This window comes from Zalophus californianus, chromosome 14, assembly GCF_009762305.2.
Source record: "Zalophus californianus isolate mZalCal1 chromosome 14, mZalCal1.pri.v2, whole genome shotgun sequence".
NCBI lineage: Eukaryota > Metazoa > Chordata > Mammalia > Carnivora > Otariidae > Zalophus > Zalophus californianus.
In genome coordinates, this window is record NC_045608.1 from 86438335 (window position 1) to 86462152 (window position 23818).

The 23818-nt window shown below is 37.3% G+C and overlaps 1 protein-coding gene across 13 annotated transcripts in view; it reads right to left on the bottom strand.

Annotated features, from left to right (window-relative positions):
- Positions 1–23818, bottom strand: part of RTTN (rotatin) — a 164776-nt gene that overhangs the window by 85517 nt on the left and 55441 nt on the right. For 12 of the 13 annotated variants that reach the window (XM_027577527.2, XM_027577524.2, XM_027577522.2 and 9 more), the window contains 11 exons: positions 23611–23727; positions 22668–22807; positions 19770–19941; positions 18082–18181; positions 15048–15136; positions 14177–14294; positions 8976–9072; positions 8169–8234; positions 5429–5617; positions 4247–4486; positions 2904–3048 (listed from right to left, as the gene is read on the bottom strand). In XM_027577527.2, coding sequence (XP_027433328.2) covers positions 2904–3048; positions 4247–4486; positions 5429–5617; positions 8169–8234; positions 8976–9072; positions 14177–14294; positions 15048–15136; positions 18082–18181; positions 19770–19941; positions 22668–22807; positions 23611–23727 — 1473 coding nt within the window. Of the gene's footprint in view, positions 1–2903; positions 3049–4246; positions 4487–5428; positions 5618–8168; positions 8235–8975; positions 9073–14176; positions 14295–15047; positions 15137–18081; positions 18182–19769; positions 19942–22667; positions 22808–23610; positions 23728–23818 lie in introns of those variants that run through there. The other variant, XM_027577533.1, reaches the window with a different exon arrangement.

Genomic DNA, 23818 nt, shown 5'->3' on the forward strand with positions numbered 1-23818 from the left:
TAGCCTACCTCCCCAAAAACAGAAATTATGGCCCCACTTTTATGACCTTCCCTCAAAAAACTCATTCTGAAAAGAAAGGTATTCAAACTCAGCACTTCTAGGTGATTTTATATATATTAACTAAATCATCATTACATTAAAATGTAAATTAGTGGTGTCCTAAATTCCTAAAGTGCCTAAAATGTTTGTAACAAATAGATGTTCCAATAAACATACAAATTTTTCACAAGAGAAAGTTTCTCAATCTTCCCTCGGTAAGTTAGCTGATTTTTCTTTATACTTCCTATTCGCAATCTTCTGCCTGATCAAGTATTCAAGTATTCTGCCTAATTTTACTAGTTTTTGCCATGGCTTTCATATACTTTTTCATATTATGTCCATACATTGAAAACAATTCCTTTGGAAATACTATTTTACTGACCTTAAATCATCTCTCACTTATTTTACCCATTTCAGATGATTAAAAGGCATTTGACTTTATTTTCAAGCTTCCTTTACATTGAACATTACTCTTTACATAACACTTAATAATTTAATCCTTGTAGCATGACAGAGAGTAAACTCTCTTAATAGTGGATGCTTAAGTCCACTGCTCACCTTTTGCTCACTCTATTGTTATTTATAACACCAGTGATGATAACATATGAGACAAAGTAAAAGCTTTCCCAACCAAAGACAGCCTTGATACCAAAGTCAAATATATTTAATTTATACCAAAAATCCTTCTCTAAAACTGCATGAAAATTACAGTACAATCATTCAGAATTTTGTAGAAATTTCATTTTAATTTCAAAACTATCAATAAATTATAAAATATGCATCAGCACTCATGCCATACTATAAAATTCATAATAAATGTGAAGTTTTAACTATAGTTATATAATTTAGGTGAATATATCTTAATATGCATAGTTATTTTTCTACCATATATACCATGTACAAAGTCTCTTAAGCAAACACTGAATTATTACACAGAGTTTCAAGAAAAGAGTCTACCTAAGCCCACTATAACTGCTATTTTCACAACCCAAAGCAACCATAACTCTCAGAATCCAAGAACTTCAACCTAAGGAGGAGGCTGTTTTAGAAACTATCCTTTTTAAAAAAAAGACTAAAAAGATTATGAAGTTATAAAAAATTTATAGATCAAAAATCGATTTTTCAGAGGAAAAGCTTCATAAGATTCTTTTATTAATATTTTAATATCCAATCTCTAAAATATTTAAGCCTGCCTAAAAGCTGAAGGAGGAACTATAGTGACATAAGGTTTTACTGTTTTGCTTTATTAAAAATGGTCAGAAAATAACTGCCTCCAAATGCTTTAATTTTTTTAACAATTAAATGATACAAGAAAATCAAAGTACAGTAAATATGATACTTTGAAATCATCCTCAAGAATGTAATAGGAGAGCAAAATTTATAAGTCTATGTGTTCTGGGAGTTCAATCATCTTCTTAAGGCTTCCCTTATTATGTACTTTAAGGAAATTAGTCCATCATCTCTCATTTGTGTTATATTTTTCTCAGTTTATCATGTCTTTTTAACTATATTTAAAGTATTTCTTGCCATACATACAGAAGTCAATAAAACCTACATATAAATACCCTCCTACTGGATAACTGTTTCATTGTAAGTTACACAAATTGAAAATAAAGTTAATCTGAAAGAAAAAATGTCCAGAGAAAAATATAAAAAATAAAGTTTATTAAGGAAAAACTTGCTATGATAATTTAAAAGTGTAGTTTTTCAGAAAACACAGGCATATCAAAGAACATAATACAAAATCCAATCACAGAGTCATGTACATATAGCACCTTGCTTATGGTATTTTGGACTTATTTTATGTTCCTATCTGATCTACCCCTTTCATCTCTGAGCTTTTGTTAGTGATGCTATTTTTGCTTTTCATCTTTCATAACATTTAAATTGTAGTCCAGAACCATAATTTCCACACTTAGTCACAGTCCTACAGGTGTGTGTATGAGAGAGGGAGAGAAGGAGAGACGGGGAGAGAGAGCGAGAGCGAGAGAGCTGCCTTCTCCACCACCTCGCCCATTCCCACTCTAGGCCAAGCTACCACCATCCCTCCCCTGGGTTACTGTAGGCCTCCCAGCTTCCACTCATGCTACCTATGGTTCCAGAGACAGCTGCTACCACGATCTTCTTAAACTGAAGTCACAGCATGTAACTCTTCTGCTCAAAACCCTCCACCTGCTTTCTCTCTCATATAGGTTAAGCTCCATAGCCTATAAGGTTCTATTTGAGCTTGATTCTGAACATCCTTCTGATCTCATCTCCTACCACTATACTCTATTCATCCTGTTGCTGCCACATGGACCTCTTAGTTGTTTTTCAGACATGGCCCTGACAACTAAGTGCTTTTGCATTTTTTTCCTCTCTGGCTAGAACACTCTTCCCTTACCTATATGGCTGACTCCCACACTGAACTCAGTGCCCTGGCCAAATGTTAGTCAAAGAGGCGAGCCTTCTCTGACCATCATGTCCAAAGTAGCATCCCACCATGCCTGCCTAGCTCTGTCTCGTTATCTATGTTTCCTCTTCACACTTATTGCTCCCACCTGCAGAAAATCTTTGTTTTCTGTCCATTCCACCCCCTGGAATGTACTCCATGAAGACAAGTTTTTTTGTCTTATTCACTGCCATGTTATTTTTATAAAGTAGTAATATTTAGATTTCTTTCTTTACAGGTTCTACCTTATGTAACTTCTTGGAAAAAATCTTCTCTACTCCAAAGTTTTCAGTAAACACTTTCAAACAACATGAAGACTACTTTACTAAACGTGGGCTATATAAAAATTATGCCTTTTCATTACATAGCATTACTAATTTTTACAAACAAATCATTTCTCACACCTAAAATCCAATTCCTTAATAACACTTACATGTCTAAGAAGTAATTCTAGAAGCCAGTTTAGAAGTTCTACTGATGAGTTTTTTCTTTGTTCCTTCAATAACTTATTTAAAAAATGTATGATATCTATTAGCAGTTTCTCATCTTCAGTGCAAGCAGGAAGCACCTGTAAAAACCTGCAATCAAAAAGACAATTATCATGGTTTCTAGCTCTTTACAGTAAGTGGTGTGCTGATAAATATTTAACAACCAGGTAAGGAGTGGGAGGATTTCTTATGTTTGCCAATTTTCATAGTGTAAATATGCCCCCATTGCTGACTGCAAGCCACCAACATAACACACAGAGAGACAACACAGCAGTACACCATTGTGTGGCCTTTTCACAACACAGACATAATAGGTATGAATCACCTCAAGAACACAGGTATCAGTAACATGTTGTAAAATAATCAGCAAGTGATGATATTTGCATAATCATTACTTTTATTTTTCTTAGAATTTAACTGTAAGTTTATGTAATTTCATTTTTAAGAATGGCTGTGTTTTAACAACTAACTTACAAAAACCCTGATGCTCAACTGCCACCTCTCTCATAAGGAGGTACTGGCTGATTCCAACACACACCAGTGGAAAAGCCAAATTAGATATCTGAATTGTGAGAGATCCATTTTGAGTCCCCATTTCAGAAATTCACTTAACCTCACACTTTGAAAACTGCACACATTATGTTTAATAGAAAGTTATACATCTTACACTAAATTCACATGAAGATTAAAATGGAAAGCTACTGTCAATGGCTGCTTGTCCGTCTTGTCTCAGATGCAGCCATCTGCTACCAGTGAAACGTGAAATTTACGAGCTAGAGGCTTCCCAATAACTACTAAAGAATCGCCACACGCGGCAATCAACTTCATGAAATTCAGGGTAAAAAGAAAAGTAGGAGAATTTTCTTAAGAATAAAAAAAAAGCAAAACAAAACAAAACAGCCCACTGCAGGTGTACCAAACTTCTCAGTCGATTCACTGATGTTTTGGCTCTCTTACAATGTGGACAGCAATAAACATTCATTTTGTTCAACCATGTCTTATCCTAATCATCTCCTTTTGTGAGATAGTGAAATAAAATTTTCTGATAGGATATAAAAACTGTGTTGTTTATTATGAATTCCAAAATGCAGTGATTTAAGAAAATTTTTCTCTTTCGCTATTATTTACTACACATAATGAAATTCCCAGTTTTTCTTATTGAAAAAAAACATTTCTCTAACGATAGCAACAAGAATACATGCTGTTATCTTCAAAGATACGGAGACAGACCCAAATACGATTCAATCCTGCTCTTTGAAACTGGAAGCCCTGAGCTGTATATACTGACCTGTTCAGTGTGGTGTGCCAAGACAAGCACTTCAAGGTAACCCCACATGGGCCAGCACCACCCTTTAAAGACAGCCTGTCATTCAGAAGATAAAAACTCATGCTCGTGATAGCAGCCCTCACTTCCCTGTGAGCTGCAGCCTCGACAATGGAACGAAGACAGTCCCTCAGTGCACTAGCTGTGTGTGTCATCTGCAGAGCAAGGGTGTCCTCTGTGCATAACTTCAATGCATCTGAAAATCTAAACAAAAAGAAACAAAGGAAGAGCAACATAAAACTATTTGAATAAAAGCTCACATTTAGGTTTATTATAAACTCTCTCCAAAAAATTGTTTTATCTTCATTTATTTAAAGGCTGACTCAGGGCCAAAAGAAAATCTGGTATGTATCTGTCAATTAGAGTTTTATGTTAGCATTCTGAGTGTTTGTATTGACATTTTCCTGCTCACAGAAATATAACTTTCATTCAAACAAGAAAGCAATGATAGATCAGAATATTAGGATATTCCAAAGTAATCTTCATCATCATCACAGTAATGATAACATTTATATATATATATATACTTACTGAACTTTGACTCTAATCCAGACTACTTTCCCTAGAGATTTATATCCATTAACTAACCAAACCTGAGGTGCCTGGGTAGCTCAGTTGATTAAGGTCTGACTCTTGGTTTCAGCTACGTTCATGACTTCACGGTCGTGAGATCGAGCCCTGTGTCAGGCTCTGTGCTGGGTATGGAGCCTGCTTAAGATTCTCTCTCTGCCTCTCCTTCTGCACCCCCCTGCCCCCCAGCCCCCACTCCCGCTCGTGTGTGTGCACTCCCTGAAAAAAAATAAAAATTTTAAAAATAATAACCAAACTTTATATAATCTCTAAAACAGCATAAAGCATATGCATTTAAATTTCCTTGTGTCATGGAACACTACATCAAAAACTAATGATGTAATGTATGGTGATTAACATAACATAATAAAAAAATTTCCTTGTGTGATGGTTTCTAAAAAATAATGAACACATGTAATCTTTAAAACAAAGTAAAAGTTATAATCATCAGTGGAAAAAGAGGATCAGATGGTAGCAAGTAAAAAAGCCACTTGACCTAAAGGAAGAATAAAACCAAACTAGTTACTTATAATTTGTTAAATATGAACACTTTTTCAACTAAACATAACAGCTTACTCTTGGATTTTAGGTTCAGAATTCAGGTGCTTCAACAGATTATCACTCCCATGATACCAGGACAAGTTCCAAGCTATTCTCAGCATGTCTGAGACCGGTTTCAAGGACAAGCAATCAGCAGATAATGGCAAAACTATGGAGTAAGGACTCACAGCATGGTGGCCAACTACACGCACTGGTAGATGATACCTAAAGAAAATGTATACAAATAATTATGAACTTTGAAATTCTTAAACACTACTATAAAAGGATGGAGCTATAAATGAGGGCTAGTTCTCACAGTAACACGGAGATCACTCTCATAGCCCCTATTTTGAAGTTATCATGCTGTACATATTATTTCATTTATTCTTTTGCTATCCTCTAAACTCCCCAAAATATTTTAAACTCTTGCATGAAGACTTCCTTATTCTGTGTTGTATTAGAGTTGTTAGCAGAGATGACTAATACCCCTTGAGGTCAAGGCCTGCAGCTACAGTGAGTCACACATAAAGGGTTTCAGCTAGAACATGAGCACATACTTTATGCCAAACGCTATATATTATCCACCATTCATTCAGTTCCATGCATGGCACTGATACCCATTTTACAGATAATCAAAATGAGTATTAAAGAGACTAAATGAATTGCCTTATGTTCACAGGAATCACTAAGTGACAAAATCACAACCTAATATTTTTACTTGAACACAGCTGCATCATCAATAAACTCAACCACTAGTGTCACCAAGAAGACCCAGAAATATTTCTAGATATAAGAACAGATACAACAGCAACAGCCCTTAAACCAGTCCAAGTTTAACAGTGTTTTACAGGACAGTAACGTCTAGCATGTTCAACTGTTAAAAAATAATTTTGATAAAAAAACATATTCCAAAGCCCTAATTCACATATTTGTGACTAATATTAAATAAATACAATTGGGTAAGATTCCTCAGGGGAACTTTACTGTGCTTTTTCATTTCACGTGTCTCAATAAATAAGCTAAGGGAGAGTTCTACATATAAATCAGGCTGAATAGTTTAAGAAAATAATCTTAAAAATCGAAATTTTCCACAAAAGTAACCCAGAATCCTTAGATAAATGGCTAACACTAGGTCTCAGATAGGGAAATAAAAGGTGATTCTTGGATATTTCTCTGTACTAAAACACAAGAAAATACTAACAGACTTGTGGGGCCTTGACAAAAGGACACAGAGCCCACTTGAAAGGACTCGCACTGAATAAAAAAAGGCAAGGCAACTGATCAATGGGGAATTCTTTAGTAAGTTAGAAAATGAACTGCAAATTAAGCCTAAAGAACAAGAAGGAAGAAAGGAATGAAAAGTGCAGGGTAATACATCATAGCCAGTTTGAAAAAACACTACACATCCACCAGACGGGCAACAATTTTTAAAATAACATTACCGTGAGTAAAGGAATAACAAAACCCTTAGGGGTTCTTCTCTATGGACAAAGTTTATCTTGAGCGAATTCTGGCCCTTTGCCCCAGGACAACCAAGTAGATATGGAATGTCAACAATATTACTAAACTGCTGTTTGTGCTTACGGTAAAAATGACTCTCACCTCTGGGCTGGGAGGTGTGGGAATAAACCGTAAATGCATGATGGGAAGCCACGGCCCTGAGCAACCCTTAGTGCTGTGGCTCTTACACGTAACATGTTTTGTGGGGTCCTGGAAACTATGCCTATGGCACACTTACCTCAAGAACTTATTTCCTACCAGCACATGGGTCGTCTAAGCCAAGACAGCTCCCAGCACCCACACATGTAATCTCATTCCAAGCAAGGCCTATTTTAAGTCATGTGAGTTTGATTACTTAGCCAAATCTAAAGACCATGAAGAGTGGGTGATGTCTACAAACAAGGAATTTCACTCTGAACAATATATTTAAAAGGAACTCTTACACACTATACCAGGAAACATACATGTTTATAGGAGTGGATACAGGAACAAAAACCCAGAATCAACCCTAATACCTTCTGACTGGAGAATGAACAAATTGTGGTAAATAAATACAACAAAAGAATATTATACAGCAAGGAAAATGATCACAGTACATGTAATAAGACCTACCAAATTATGGAATGTTATTTATAAATTAATCATAGTTTTATTAAGACAAATTTACTTATCTTTAAAATTCACAGATTTTTCTATTTATATATAGCCTGAAGAATTTTTACTTTTGCATTCATTTGTATGACCATCACTCAGAATAAACTACAGAACATTTCTATCCCTTAGGAAAGTTTCTTTGTTCCCTTTTCATGTCAATTACTCCCCTTGCTCTCCTCCAAGAGTAATTACTATTTTGGATATAACTGGAGAAATTGGATCACGTTACAGAATGATTTTTAATTTTCTTAGATGTGATCATGCATAGTACAGTGGTTATATAGGAGAGTGTCCTTAATTTAAGGAGGTACATGCTGGAAAAATTAGGAGGGAAGTAAAATTATATCTGAAACTTATTTTCAAATGCATCAGAGAAAAATCACATATAAATAAATATGTTGAGAGAGTAAGCACACGTTCACTGTATAGTTCTTCCAACTTTTCTGTACACCTGAACCATATCCAGTTGGAAAGATGGGGATGGGGACATGCATTTACTGAACTCTCCGAAGCACCACTGTGAGGAAACATTAAAACACTACAAGTCATGTGATTTAAATACCAGATGAACCTTCCTGAAACAGCTTACCTTCAAAAAAAGTCAAAACAATAAATCATTTACCTTCTAAAAACTGAGACAGGCAAACTGAAGACCGATGGTGAAGGTTTATTGGAAGGATTAACAGACCTATTTCATTAAAAACACACATACACAAAAGGAAAAGAAACAAATGAGTAAACCATGGTTTTATCCAACAAATATAATTTGCTCCTTGACTGAATCTCCAAATAAGAGTTGCAATTGGCTCTATCATTTGTATAGTTACAACACCTTTTCTACTACCTAGATTTGCTTCTAAAGAGCAAACTAATGCTTAAGAAGTCCATATAATAAATTACTCATTTAATGTGGGCACTGTACTGGCAGGTGAATCTGTGTCCCCCTCCCACTGGATCCTGCTCAAGGTCATTGTTAGTCAGATATTACCATCCTAAACATCTTCCCAAAGGTTTTTTAATAAAATATTAAAGAAAAGTATATACTGAAAAATGTATTAATGACAAAAATTACTGCAGTAATTTTTTAATTTTATGCTTAGTAACGTTCAAATTAAAAGTTCATGGGAGGGACGCCTGGGTGTTTCAGTCCTGCATCAGGCTCCTTGCTCAGCCGGCAGCCTGCTTCTCCCTCTGCCTCTCCCCCTCCTTGTGCTCTCTCTCTCTCTGATAAATAAATAAACAAACAAACAAACAATAAATAAGTTCATGGGACTTTCTGAGCCAATAGGCTCTTTGATACTGCTTACTCAAACCAAAATGGAAAGCATAAGCTTCATAATTCAGAAATTTTCCATGCATTGCTACAAGATTGCATCAGAAATCTTAAATAATTAAGAGTTAAAAAAGTTTTACAATCCTTATAGCTCACCACGTATCCATTCTTGATACTTCATCAAATAACAGAAGACAAAATAATGCTCCGACTTCAGTCACAACAGCACAATTTTCATGAAATATCAACGAAACTAAGATATAAAAAGAAGCATAACTTCATGAAATATTTACCTCTAGAAAAATGAACTTCAAGTTTAAAATGTCTTAACTCCAAGGGAAGAGATGTCATTCTCAGAGAATTGCAGCAAGAACCCAGGTACACTGACATATGTGGATCGTCAGGAGGGCTTGTTAAAACAGAGTTTCTGCTTCAGCAGGTTTGGGCTGGAGCCTGTGAATCTCACAGGCTGCCGGTCCAGGAAATGCACCTGCCAATCCACTCACTAGATACTGTGTACTTTCAGTTTCTCAAAAAAGCAAAGTGATGTAGCTTCTAGGGAGGTCTGCCAAGTCCTTTACCTCCAGCTAAAGTTTGCTCATTCAGAGATCTCCTTATTTGATCATTTCTGCCCATTCCTACATACAGTCATAGAACTTGACTTTGCCTTCAAAACACCGTGTTTGTGTTGGTGTTGTTTTAATTCGTGTGTCTTGTTCATTACAAGATAATGGAAAAGGAAACTGCTCTGAACTAATAAGACCTAAAGCTAGCACCATCACGAACTAGTAGTAAAGTGGCCTGGTCAAATACTGTAGCATTAATAAGCCTTAGTTTCCACCTCTGTACCATTCCTAATGCTACAACTTCTCAGTGCTTGATAACTATGAAGTTCTAATCAAAGAGGTATGGTGGTGATACCAATCACACAGGAATAATAACACAATACAGAGTTAGCAAATCCAGGAAAGTGGCAAGAAGAAATTAATTTCAAAAGAAGATACTTTTCCTAACCTTAAGAAAAGGATAATATCAACATGTAATTGACATGATTAAAAACAGCAATGAGGGCGCCTGGATGGCTCAGTTGTTAAGCGTCTGCCTTCAGCTCAGGTCATGGTCCCAGGGTCCTGGGATCGAGCCCCGCATCAGGCTCCCTGCTCAGTGGGAAGCCTGCTTCTCCCTCTCCCACTCCCCCTGCTTGTGTTCCCTCTCTCGCTGTCTCTCTCTCTGTTGAAAAATAAATAAAATCTTTAAAAAAAAAAAAAACAGCAATGAGCTAAGAAGAAATAGAAATACATGCAAGGATCTAACTTATGATAAAGTAGACACTTCATATCAGTGTGAGTAGGATGAGCTATCATATTTCCAAGTACCTAAGAAATTATTGCAATGTAACTGCCTACAATATGATTTAGATCCCTACCTTACACTATTTATCAAAATCAGTTCTACATAAAGATCTAAATTTTTTGAACAACACTATAAACATGTTAAGAGAAAGAATGGAAGCCTATTTAGAATCCTGAATTCAGAACTGGAGAAGGCCCTCCTTTTAGAGCATGATGGAAACCTCAGTTGCTACAATAGAAAAGCTTTATATACTTCCATAAAATACTTAAAGCTAAAGATATAATAATAAATACAGTAAAAAGGATACAAAGGTTGGAAGAAAATCAACATAAAATCAGACATAAGGTTTATGTTATATAAAGAAACTCTACAAGTCACTAAAAAAAAAGTAAAAGCAAGAGAAAAATAGGCAATTCATAGAATAAGAAATTTGAATAAATACAAGAAAAAATAATCACCTGCACTAAAAATGTTTTAAAAATAAAAAATAATGAGATATTAATTTCACCAATAATATTAAAGAACTTTTTTAAAAGAGACACATTCGGTGTTAGCAAGGTTATGAGGAAAATAAGCACTTTTAAATACCACTGGTGGGAATGATGTGGAGAGGAACCTAACCATATCCTGTAAAATCTCTCTGACCCACCAATTCCAATTACAGAGTATGCACAAGATGATCATAAAACATGATTACTATTATAGTTAAATCTGAGAGAAATATTAATATGGCAAACTGAAACTCTGAAACACTATGCAGTAGTTTTCTGATTTTGTGTTTTTTAAGAAGGCAGACTCACATGTAATAACATGGAAAGATATTCAAAAATACATTGTCAGTTGAAAAAAAGCAACACAATACTTAAGTATAAAGCATAAAAAATACAACATGAGTGTAAAGAAAAGATCATTCTAAGTGATATATGCCAAGCAATACCTAGCACATTCTTCTTTGGGGAAACTGAGAAAGAAAAGAAAATTTTAAAAATTTCTGGCGTTTTACTTTCTATCGTTCCATACTGTTCAAATTTTTACAATAAGGATGTAGAAGTTCTGCAATTATTTGAAACAAAAACAAATCAACAAAGGTAAGGAAGTTTGGGTTCTTCTCTTGCCTCCACCATTATCTGATTATGACCTTGACCAAGTCGATAAATCTCTCTAGCTCTCAATTTCCTCACTGTAAAATGCTGTAATAAATGGGTTCTAAGTTAAATTCTCACCATGCAATTCTGTCAGGGTAGGATTCTGTCATGACATAAAATTTATAATAAAAGCAGTGTGTCTGGCAGATTCCTTGTTACTCCCTTTCAATCTATTCTCCATGCTGTGGGTAGAATAATCTTTCTAAAACACACAACCCTCAGTGTAATAATCTTAAATGGCTTCTCAGTGCCGTTTCCTGTGACCTACCAGGCCCTGCATGAACTGCCCTCCGTACCTCATCTCATCATCTTCCCCGCACCCCAGAAGCCCCCAAAATCCAGTCATTCCTGACCAACCACCATTTCAAACACACGTTCTCTCTCACACATAACCTCTAGCACACATAACCGTGACTCCCTCTATCTGGAAATCAACCCTCTCTAATTGAACCATTCATTTCTGAAATTCCAGCTTGGATCCACATTTCCTGGAAGCATCCTCTGATGTTTTCCCACCACCCAATCTGCTCAGGAACACTTCCCTCTGGCACCAGGAATTCCACTATTATAGATAATTTTATGCCTTACTGTGTATTTGTCAAAGTCTCCAACTGTACTGTAAGCTTCAAGAGGGTCATTTACCAAGCTCATCAATATATCTCAAGGGCCTAGTGCTGTACCTAGCACATAGCATGTACTCAATAAATATTTACTGAGGAATGAATTTCCTGGTAGAGTACGTTTTTTTTAAATTTTATTATGTTAGTCACCATACAATATATCATTAGTTTTTGATGTAGTGATCCACGATTCATGGTTTTTGTGTAACACCCAGTGCTCCATGCAGAACGTGCCCTCCTTAATACCCATCACCAGGCTAACCCATCCCTCTCCCCTCCCCTCTAGAACCCTCAGTTTCTCAGAGTCCATAGTCTCTCATGGTTCGTCTGTCCCTCCGATTGCCCCTTCATTTTTCCCTTCCTTCTCCTAATGTCCTCCATGCTCTTCCTTATGTTCCACAGATAAGTGAAACCATATGATAATTGACTTTCTCTGCTTGACTTATTTCACCCTGGTAGAGTACTTGATTAAAAAACTAATTTTGCCATGGAGCCTCGCTGGCTCAGTCAGTTAAACATCCGATTCTTGATTCTGGCTCAGGTTATGATCTCAGGGTTGTGGGATAGAGCCCTGAGTGGGGCTCTGTGCTCAGCAGGGAACCTGTTTGAGATTCTCTCCCTCTCCCTTTTCCCCTGCCCCTCCCCTACCCTGCTTGCACACATGTGCTAATATAAATAAATAAATCTTTAAAAAAAAAAAAAACAACTAATTTTGCCCTGAAACTAAATCCATTAATAAGAGATGCTGTAATTCAGTTTCAGACTCACTGAAATAGTTCTCACAAACATCAAAGAAACAGAAAAATCGCTAATACTAAAAGGGTACAGATGCTGCTGACTTAGAAAGTGCCTTTGAATCTAGTAAGTGCTCATGAATGCTTGAATAATTTAAATAAAAATTATAAATAATTTAAATCCAAATTGTAAAAATAAGAATTTTAAAAATTTGAAAAAAAGAAAAGGTAAACTAGGGACTAAATTCTACTGAGTGAAGTTATTAGGAAGATAATTAAAAGGACTAAAGAAAACTCAAGATCCACAACTGCTACTCTTCCAGATCTACTAAAAACTGTAAAATTTTGGGGTGCCTGGGTGGCTCAGTCGTTGAGCGCCTGCCTTCGGCTCAGGTCCTGATCCCAGGGTCGTGGGATAGAGCCCCACATCGGGCTCCCTGCTCAGCGGGAAGCCTGCTTCTCCCTCTCCCACTCCCCCTGCTTGTGTTCCCTCTCTCACTGTGTCTCTCTCTGTCAAATAAATAAATAAAATTAAAAAAAAATAAAAAAATAAAAATAAAAACCGTAAAATTTTATACACTATTAAAGACTGCATGAGCATGGACATGCTGAGTCTGTTTAGAACTTCACCTGGTTTGGACCTTTACCAATGCTTATATTAAATAAACTGTGTCCTTTTCACTTGACAAGCTGAAGGCATCAGAAGAAACGAAAATGCTAAAATAAAATGACTATATTCTAATCTATATTCTAATAATATTTTGAACATAAATATCACTTATAATAATTAACAAGGTTAAGCATATTGAGACATGTGATCAAGATGCATCTTATACAATTATTTAAAAGCAGTGGCCTAAACTTCTAAGAACATAGCACAGAATGTTACCAAGCTCTCTACTGAAATAGTCAGAAGGAAGAAAAGGAGAACAAAACTACATGGAATTTTTCTACCTAAACACATTAGTAAATTACAACCAAACTGAAATGGGTAAAAAAAAAAAAAAAAAAAAATCACTCTTTTTAATAAACTAATGCTCATAGTCATTCAGGATGATCTAGTTCCCACTCCGCACAGACAGGGTGTACACTCTGTCAGTTTCATGACATAATCAGATACCACGCCACAGGTCAGGATGTAAAGGCACAAGCAAACCAAGCCTGTGGAAACGGATATGGGAGAGCAAGCAGTAATGACAGAAGCTGCAGCCTGCTCTCTTTACAGGTAACAGGTAACTGAGCACCAAATGAAAGCCACATCCATATGCAAAGACCGATCAGAGGCTTCAGCCTTTCTCAGCTCTGAGGTCTCCTCAGTAACAGGATTACAAGGAAATTTCCACAAAAGAAACATTTTCCATTGCAACAGATATTCTTAGCAGCATATTCACTAAAAAACTTTGTTATTCTGTTAGTAAAACAGAAAGTAAATGTGACCTACAGTTAAAGCATAACACTTAAAGCTTAAGACTGATCTCATTATTAGCAGACTTTATTTTACTCACCTCTGAATAAAAGGGTCAAAAGAGAAGACTGTTGTGAGAGGGCCATGCGCATGACCGGGTCAGCACACAGAACTTTCCTCAAGAGCGTGAGGCACGGCTGAATCAAACATTCTATGACCTGGCCAGAAGGGAAAACACAGGTATTTTACTATCATCACTTCTAAGGCGAGATAAAATATACTGTAATATTAACTTGTTCTAAATTTTATGCTTTTTCATCAAAACTGTATAAAACAAAAATGCAAATAAATATTAAGAATTATATTTTCCACTGAAAATAAGATTTGTATATACTTCTGCTTACACATCCTAAAAAATTTAACATTAGTTTTCCTTTAGGGAGACACCCCCCCCTCTTAGAAATTAAAAATAAAGGGGGCTCCTGGGGGATGGGTTAGCCTGGTGATGGGTATTAAAGAGGGCACGCTCTGCGTGGAGCACGGGGTGTTATGCACAAACAATGAATCATGGAACACTACATCAAGAACTAATGATGTAATGTATGGTGATTAACATTAACAATAAAAAATTAAAAAAAAAGGGGGGCCCCTGGGTGGCTCAGTCAGTTAAGTGTCTGCCTTCAGCCCAGGTCATGATCCCAGGGTCCTGGGATCGAGCCCCGCATCGGGCTCCCTGCTCAGCGTGGAGCCTCCTTCTCCCTCTCCCACTCCCCCTGCTTGTGCTCTCTCTCTCAGTGTCAAATAAATAAAATCTTAAAAATAAATATATAAATAAATAAACAAACAAGGTACTTGGTGTTAATCAGGATTTAATCTCCAAGTACTTACCCACATTCAGCTGAATTTAGTTTCAGATCTGATTAATAAAAATACCAATCTGTAAAAATGTCTAGATATACTGTTAGTCTTACCTCACCATCCTGGCCTACACATTCATTCAAATACTCAATTATCTTGTCAATTAAGTGTAACTTTTTCACCACAGCATGCATTTTAATATCTGTAGACAAAAAAAAAAAAAAAAAGAAGTCACTAAGAGTTAAAGAATATTTTTGTAGTTTTAAAAATACAGAACAGATGGGCACCTGGGTGGCTCAGTTGGTTGAGCGTCTGCCTTCGGCTCGAGTCATGATCCTGGAGTCCCAGGATCGAGTCCCGCATCGGGCTCCCTGCTCGGCGGGGAGTCTGCTTCTCCCTCTGACCCTCCCCCTCTCGTGCTCTCTCTCTCTCTCTCATTCTCTCTCTCAAACAAATAAATAAAATCTTTAAAAAAAAAAAATACAGAGCAGGTATCCACAACTCAAACTATTAAAAATAGTTACACCTGGTGTTGAAATTAGAAGAGGAAACTTTAAACTTTTACTTTATACATCTGAACTATTTGAAAACTTTTAAGTAACAAGCACATCTTACTTATTTCTACAATGTAAAATTCAAAAGCTATTAAAAAAGAATAATTAAATCAAATAGTTTCAGACCCTGAAAACTACTAGAATTGTAAGTATACATGAATTCTTTTATTTGTACATGACAAGTTAATTTCTTTATATTGTTCATTGACAATTCTCTTTTCCAAATCCATCACCTCAAAATGTTTAGAATTATCTATAAGTAATGTTAATAGCTTGCAACATGGTCATTTTTCTGCGAATAAAAACTCAGATTTCAGAATTGCCTGGCTGGCTTAGCCAGTAGAGCACATGACTCTTGATCTCATGAGTTTGAGCCCCACACTGGGGACTGAGCTTACCAAATAAATAAACAAACAAATAAATAAATAAAATTTAGATTTCTAACCTCAAAACTGTCAATAGCAAATATAAAGGGTAAGGGATTATAACATAATCTACATTTGAAAAATACGAACTTTTTAAATAAGCATATATGCGTGACTGTGTGTGTGTGTATGTGTGTGTGTGCATGTGTGAGCGTGTGAGTGTGTATGTGTGTGTATATTCACTGCTATGGGCTGTTTATGTTCCCCCAAAATTCATTTGCTGAAACCTAATCTCCAGTGAGATGATATGAGGAGGTGGGGCCTTTGGAGGCGATTAGGTCATGACAGTGGAGCCCTGCAGCAGGGGATTAGTGCCCTTGTGAATGAGGCCTCTTCTCCCTCTGAGGACACAGGGAAAGACAGCTGTCTCTGAACCAGGAAGCTGGCTCTCACTAGACACTGAACCTGTGGGCACCTTGATCTTGGACTTCCAACCTCCAGAACCATGAGAAATAAATTTCCACTGTTCATAAGCTACCCAGTCTGTGGTATTCTCTTAGTGCAGCCTGAATATAGTAAGACATACGTGCATACACACACACACACACACACACTATTGATATTACTAGCAACAAAATCTCTAGTTGCTTATAGATTAGTTATACGTATAACTATAGTTATATAGTTATAAGAACTTATAACTTATAGTTATAAGTTCGCAGACAAATTTTCTTACCTTGTTCTCCCATAACTCTCATTGAGAATATACATATATACAATGAGAAAAACACACAAATACACATATTGATATTGAATTAGTAGCTATGACTAGAACTACCTTTGGCTGCCACTTTAAAAAAAAAAAAGTTTCCACTACCTGCCAATACAGAGTATACCAAAATTATAAGCTTTATTTTTGTAATTAAGGATACTGGAAGAATACTCTCTCAAAGAGTTTTATGATTTTCTTAGCCAAGGCTGTCCACATTTTCTAGAGCCTTATTTTCTGTAGTCTGTACCATTATTAAAGCCACAAATATGTTGGATATGCTTTTTCAAATTACTCTTCTCATCCCAGTTTCCACTAATGTCAGGGCAGGAACATTAAGTACATCCCATGTTCCAGGTTAGAATCTTTTTATGTAAGTGAAAATTATCATTTCTCTCAAATATTAAAGATAAATGACATACATACATACAGGGAAAAAAAAACTAACCCAAAGAATGGAAGCCTATGGAATAACAACACTGCAAATAAAGTTAGCAATGTATTTTACTAGCTGTTTTTTTTAAAATAAACCTTTAAAGAAAATACAAAGTTACAATGCCCTATTTTTATTTTATCTACCTACAGAGTACTGTTTGATTGATTTCTTACCCAAGATGGAACAAACTGAAAAAATCATGTACTACATAAATTAAGAAAGGAACATCCAGTTCACTATTAAAATTTTAAAAATATTTTAGAAGGAAGATAATTCTATCAAATGACATTCTACAGGTTAAACAATGGTAATCTTGACTAGGGGGTCAGCATATTTTTACTGAAAAGAACTAGATAGAAAATATGGTATATTTTGTTGGTCACAAATTGTTTTTGTCACATATTCTTTGTTTCTTTTCTTAATAACTCTTTAAAAATGTTAAAACCAGGGCATCTGAGTGGCTCGGTCCATTAACCATCTGCCTTTGGCGGAGGTCATGATCCAGGGGTCCTGGGATCCAGCCCCATGCTGGGCTCCCTGCTCAGCCCGGAGCTACTTCTGCCTCTCCCTCTACCCCTCCCCCTGCTTGTGCTCTCTCTGTCTCTCTCTCTCAAATAAATAAAATCTTTTTTAAAATTAAAAAAAAAAAATAGGGGTGCTTGGGTGGCTCAGTCGTTAGGCGTCTGCCTTCGGCTCAGGTCGTGGGATCGAGCCCCACATCGGGCTCCCTGCTCAGCAGGAAGCCTGTCTCTCCCTCTCCCACTCCCCCTGCTTGTGTTCCCGCTCTCGCTGTGTCTCTGTCAGATAAATAAATAAAATATTTTAAAAAAAATTTTTTTTAAATAAAAATGTTAAAACCATTTTTAAGGGCTATAAAAAAAAAAAAGAAGCAAAAACAAAAACAGGCCATAGCCTATATCTGGCCCCCAAAACTGCAGTTTGCAACTCCTGATACCATTGCAAATAGCTATCTAAAATTCAATTACCAGCACTACAGAAATCATTTTCCTTAAAAGACATTACCTTGCATAATCACAGCTAACTGTTCTGCAGCTGACTTTCTCAAAACAAGATCGATATCATCTGAGGTAAAGATTTCATAAACCTTTTCAACAGTCTCCAACTGAAAACCAGAAAAAAAAAAAAGAAATTGTTTTCATCTACTTCCAATTGTCCAATAAAATTGTATAATTCATACCATAAGAACAAAAGCTCCAAAGTCCACTTACTTAAGTGATATATTTATGTGTAAATGTGTAGCAATGATGTGCTATGTCAGGGAAAACTTAGGATCTAAAACAAAGAGCCATCATGTCAAATAAGCCTTCCTTTTTAAGACTATATTTGTGCCAGGAAGTCATTCATAACTCATTAGCACCTTAAAAACTTCACAGAAAACCAAGCTACCTAACATCTCTACAGGTAGTCGCCTAAGACTAGTGACCCCAGACATGTGACTCCGTATTCTCCACGGCTCCCAGAAGCCGCCAGCTAGAATTCCCCGGCCCTCTGCCTTTCCTCCCTCTTAGAAGCACATGGCTCTCTACTAGGACTTGCTGCCCAGCGCTCCAACACAGCCACTCCCAATACCAGTCCCCAACTGTCACCTCACGCCAGGACAGGGTCTGAGGTGGCAAACCCAAAGTGAAGGGGGAGAGGAAAAGGACAAAGACAACATCCCCCCTCCCCCCGCACTGCTAACTTCTGGCCCTAACATGACTCGCAAAGACAGTGCTAGAACCCTTCCTCCCCGCCTTCCTCCACATCACTCACAGGGCACAGGAGCAACTACCAGTGGTCAGTACTCAGGGAGTCCCCAGCAGGACGCAACACGTAGTCAGGGGAAGGTTCACCAATCCTCCTGCTGGGGCTTGTCACATGGCCCTGAACACTTAGATTAGAAGAACATTTAAAAAATCCATCATATTATCTGGGGCTGTACAATACCACCACAGGCTTTGGGGGGGTTGGTCTAAACTTCAGTAAAAACTGATAGACTGTACCCTTAAAGTCACAAGAGAAGCTATAAAGAATAGGAATGAATCAATAAAGATAACAAATAGCTTTTCTTTATCTAACCTTGCATTGGTCCAGGATGATTTGGGTATGGTCCTGGCTAAAGATAGGAAAATGGATGATATGCCTCTGGAGGTATATAAGAAGCCAATGATTTAGAAAAGAGATTAACGACAAAATCCCAGAACCATTGCAACACTTAAGAGAAACCACCTTTGACACCTATATTATTTTTTGCCTCTCATTATGAAGAGGCTGATAACTTGTGTCATAGGAACTTTCTTCTTTTTCCTTATAGGCTGTTTCCAACATAAGAACAAGAATTTCCAATAGTTTTTATGTCAGTAATATTTGTTTTTAAGAGTCACCATAGAATTTCTTTCCACTACATTATATTGTATTTAAGATGCAATTCAAATTAATTTGCATTTCCACTATATATATTAAATGAAAGGGATATAATGCCTGGCATATAGTAGGCACCCAAGAAATATTTATTCAATAAATAAATGTATCCAGAAGCCAGACAAAGCCAGAACACAATTTCAAACTAGCCATGAATAACCACACTTGAAGCCAGCTAGTACTTCTCTTCCTCTCAGATGCACACACAAACTAAAGAATGTAACATAAAATATGTAATATACAAATGTATCAAGTATCCATGAAATAACAAACCCAACAGTTATAGTCACCTTAATAATCAGTTCTCTTCTGTCATCCAATTTGAGTTCAATAGGTTTTTTCACGATAAATAAATTAGTAACTCTGGAGAGAACTCTGGCATCTATTGAAGGGCGCTTCCTGTCAGCCCCTTCTTCCCTTGTGAGATGACACGCTAAAAGCTTTAATGCTAGTGAACGGACCCTAAAGAAACAAAGTGTCTCAGTCAACATTTTGTAATATACAATGTCTATACTGTAAAAGCCTATAATCACAAAGCATTATTGTATATCAACACAATTAATTTGCCATGTTTATAGTGACATTACTAACAAAGGTACTTTATTTTTCTATTAGTTAGTGTACAACTACAATTATTCTTTCAATTTTATATTTATAAATAAGTATCAGAAATAAAGAATAATCAAGTTACAAATGAAGAGACAGACTCACTGAGACTGTCAACTTCACAGTCCATGGTTAGTATCACAGTCAACAGCAATAAATTAGTAAAATCTGGAAATTACATGCATAACCCCTGACTTGAAGTCTAGTGATCTAGCTCAAAATCAAAAATTATCACAAACTCATGAACAGAATATAAACTTTAGGTCAAACCTCCAGGAGAGTAATCACATTAAAAACTAAAATGTGATATCACAACAATGTATGAAAATGTTCTTATATTAGGAGTCAAACAGATTCTTCCCAAATAAGAAAATGCAAATATTTGTGATTACCATCAAAATTCTATTTTATCTGGAATGGATTAGGATTAAGGTCAATTGAGTAGGAGGTGGGAGATTTCAAGAAAAGATTAAATATTGCATGCCATTAGACAATGAAATGGAAAAATAAAAAACCATCAAATGCAAAGGGCATGGAGCTGGGAGACAGTGAGACAACCAGATATCTATCACTACTCTGAAAGGTTCTTGAACTACATAAAAACTGGGAAAATCTGAAGTGATAACCCAAGTTCCAGGTTTTAAGTATCACTTATAAGGCAACTCAGGGAGCCCTCCCTAAAGCAGCCAAGGCTAGGTCACCTTGCTGTGTGTGGTCCTGTCACCCTGAAGTCCCTGTAGCATACCACTGATCTTGATCTACTACAATTAATAATAAAGTATAACTGGTAACATTTCTTCTCCTAATTACATGCCCAATTCCATATGGTGGTGCTGCCCACGTTGAGTGCTGTTAATTTCCTACAGCCTACCACAGCTCTTAGGCACATAGTTAACATCCAATAAGTACTTCCCAAATCTACCAGAAATTTACAGTGATTTTATTAATAGATATCATCTTCAGAGTACTGATATTTACCCCAAGATGGTGTGAGAAGTCAGACAAACTTTCTCCCTCTACCAATTGCTGTTAGAAGAGCAAGACACCTACAGAAAGCTTTTCCTTTGCTCCTGTCATACCAAGCCAAGGCCATCTATATTAAACTCTGGGGCTGTCAGCCCCCAGCAAGAAGGCCAGAGTGGAATATATAAAGCATATACTTACGCATCTCCTCTAGTATACAAATTTAGCCTTTTTTTAGGTTTAGCGTGGGGAAACAAGTCCAGTTATTCTCACCACTTATTTCCTTCAACAAATATGTGTTGAGCATATTTATGTCCAAGGTACTTTATGAAGTTCTAAGGACATAAAGATCAGCAATGGACAGGGTTCTTGCCTACATAGTTTATGGTCTGGTGGGGATAGGACAGAATGACTCAGAGGAGAACAAATATATAATTCAAACCTGTTGTAAGATCTGGGTGATAAGAAAATTACCTTACTGGAAAAGTGCTCTGGCCTTGCCCTGGGCTCCTGGGAGGGGATCTCTAAGCCCTTGGAATGTCCTGCCTGATGAGTAAGTCTTCGTTTACGTGGAGACCGTGGGCCCCCAAAAGTGAACAGGAAATAAACTTCTATTGCGCTATATCGCCAAATCCGGGGGGGGAAAATACTACCCTAGCACAGTAATAAAGACACTGCCCAGTCGCATGGAGACCAGCTCCTGAGGAGAACATTTTAACTCCATCTGCCCCTGCTTCCTCCATCACTTTACTCTCTAGGTAACTTTACTCTCTATACTATGGTTGTAGTCTCTTTTCTCGATCTTCCTCCCTCCATTCTCTTAAAGTTTTAGATTATTTCCACCTACTTCCTTATTTTTCAGTCTGACCATGTGTTTATAAATAAGCCGCTGTATTATCCTGATGTAAGCTTTGAGTCAAGCAAAGTTATCCATTGTCAAAGGACGTCCGGTCCTCCTAGCCTTTGCAATGGACTCTCGCCCTTCATCACTGCTTATCCATCACGACTCTAAGCTTTTTTCTCTTCTCAGGGAGGGAAAATCTAACCACTGTCACCTAAACAGAGCAACAGAGAAGATCCTCGTCGCACTGACACAGAGGGAAAGAAGGCTATGTATTTTTCTTCTTTTCTTTTAGTTTAAATGACACTTACACTGGTGGTGGGGAAAAGAACACTCTTCCAGTTTCCCAAATAAGAGGACAAACTAAGCAAGATTAAAATGCCTACTTACTCTGGTATATGGTCAACTGGTCCACTACACTTTTATAAACACTTAATTTTCAGGACAAATGTTTAGAAGAGGAGGCTAACTATTTCCAAAGAGAGAAGACACAATCTATTAATCCCCGTGGCTCTCGAACCCGCCCACAGCACTCAGAACGGCAGCGCCGGAATGCACGCTGATCTGACAGCGAGGCTGGCCACCAGTGAAAGCACCCAAAGGTCCATCCTCGTGTCTGTTTAGTTTCACACACTGGTCTCCTCTCTTTGCCTAACAATGGAGAGTCACTTCCCTTTAGCTCCTCTAGTTCTACCGTACTTGGGAATGACAGAATTACTCCAGTTTCTTAGAATGCTCCCACTAATCTTGTACACGCAGAATATCGTGCTACACTTACGACGGCTTTCTGACAAGCAGGAGCCGCAGCATGGACTTCAGTCGGGTGGTACAGGGAAGAGCCCCTTCGCCTGCCTCAGGACTCCCTTTGCTCAGGAGGAGAATGGAGTTACCCAAAGGATCTTCTGTGTCAGCATAGCCCTAACAGATTCCAGAAAAAGAGAAATTATTCTTGGTTTTTATACATATTGCTGAACTTTTTAACTTGAAAATAAGAATTGTATTAGCCTGTCGAGCAACTCCTAAGTTTCTTTCAACTCAGGTGAACAGTCACTTGTCAAAATAACAGATTTGAGGTAAGAAGCTTATGTAAAGTTATATTTAAAAAATAATATTGGACAATTTCAGGAAAATATGCCAACTCTCTTGACGCTGATTTTTCTACTTTCCAAGATTCTGGTAGTGGCACCTCCCCTAGATGAGATGCTTCCCAGATCTTCAGACCTGTGCCCACATGACCGGTGGAGCCGGGGGGGTGCGCTGAATGCGCCTCCCTCACTCCTCAGCGCCCAGAATCCCTGCTGGACACGCCTGTTTCCCAGAACCTATTAATCAAAATAGCAAGCACTTTGATCACATACATACATGGATGCAATTCACAGGCAAGTTTAGTTATGTAACATCTGCTTAAAAAGCACTGTTAGCTTTGCCTAAAAGCCTTTATATAAGGCTGAGTTCTATTTTTCACTGTCAGTGCCAAACGCCTGCACCCCTCTTCTTAACCTCCCACCCAGATCCATAAAGTGCACACAGACAAATTAGCTCTCCTGGTTTAACCTTCTTCAGAAACAAGACAGCCACCCACTCCCTGCCCCCTTCCCCACAGAGCCTTCACGGCGTCTCCTCATTTCTCTCACACGGCAGCTCTGCTATCTGCACACGTTTCAATCAATCACACTCACTCGGGATAAATGGTATAGGAAACGGGCACTTGCCCAGAGTACCTGCAACACTGGAATGACAGGACAGAGAGACTCAATAAACTTGTTCCAGGTCACCGCTGTCATCATCAATCGTCCCTGCAGCAGATACAGCAGGATGGCCTTGGCGGCAGCATTCACCTATTCAACAACACGGATCACATGATCTGGCAAAGTGAGGCTCCCACTAAAGTCACCTGTGCACCTGTAACATTGTGTCAAATCTGGAAAG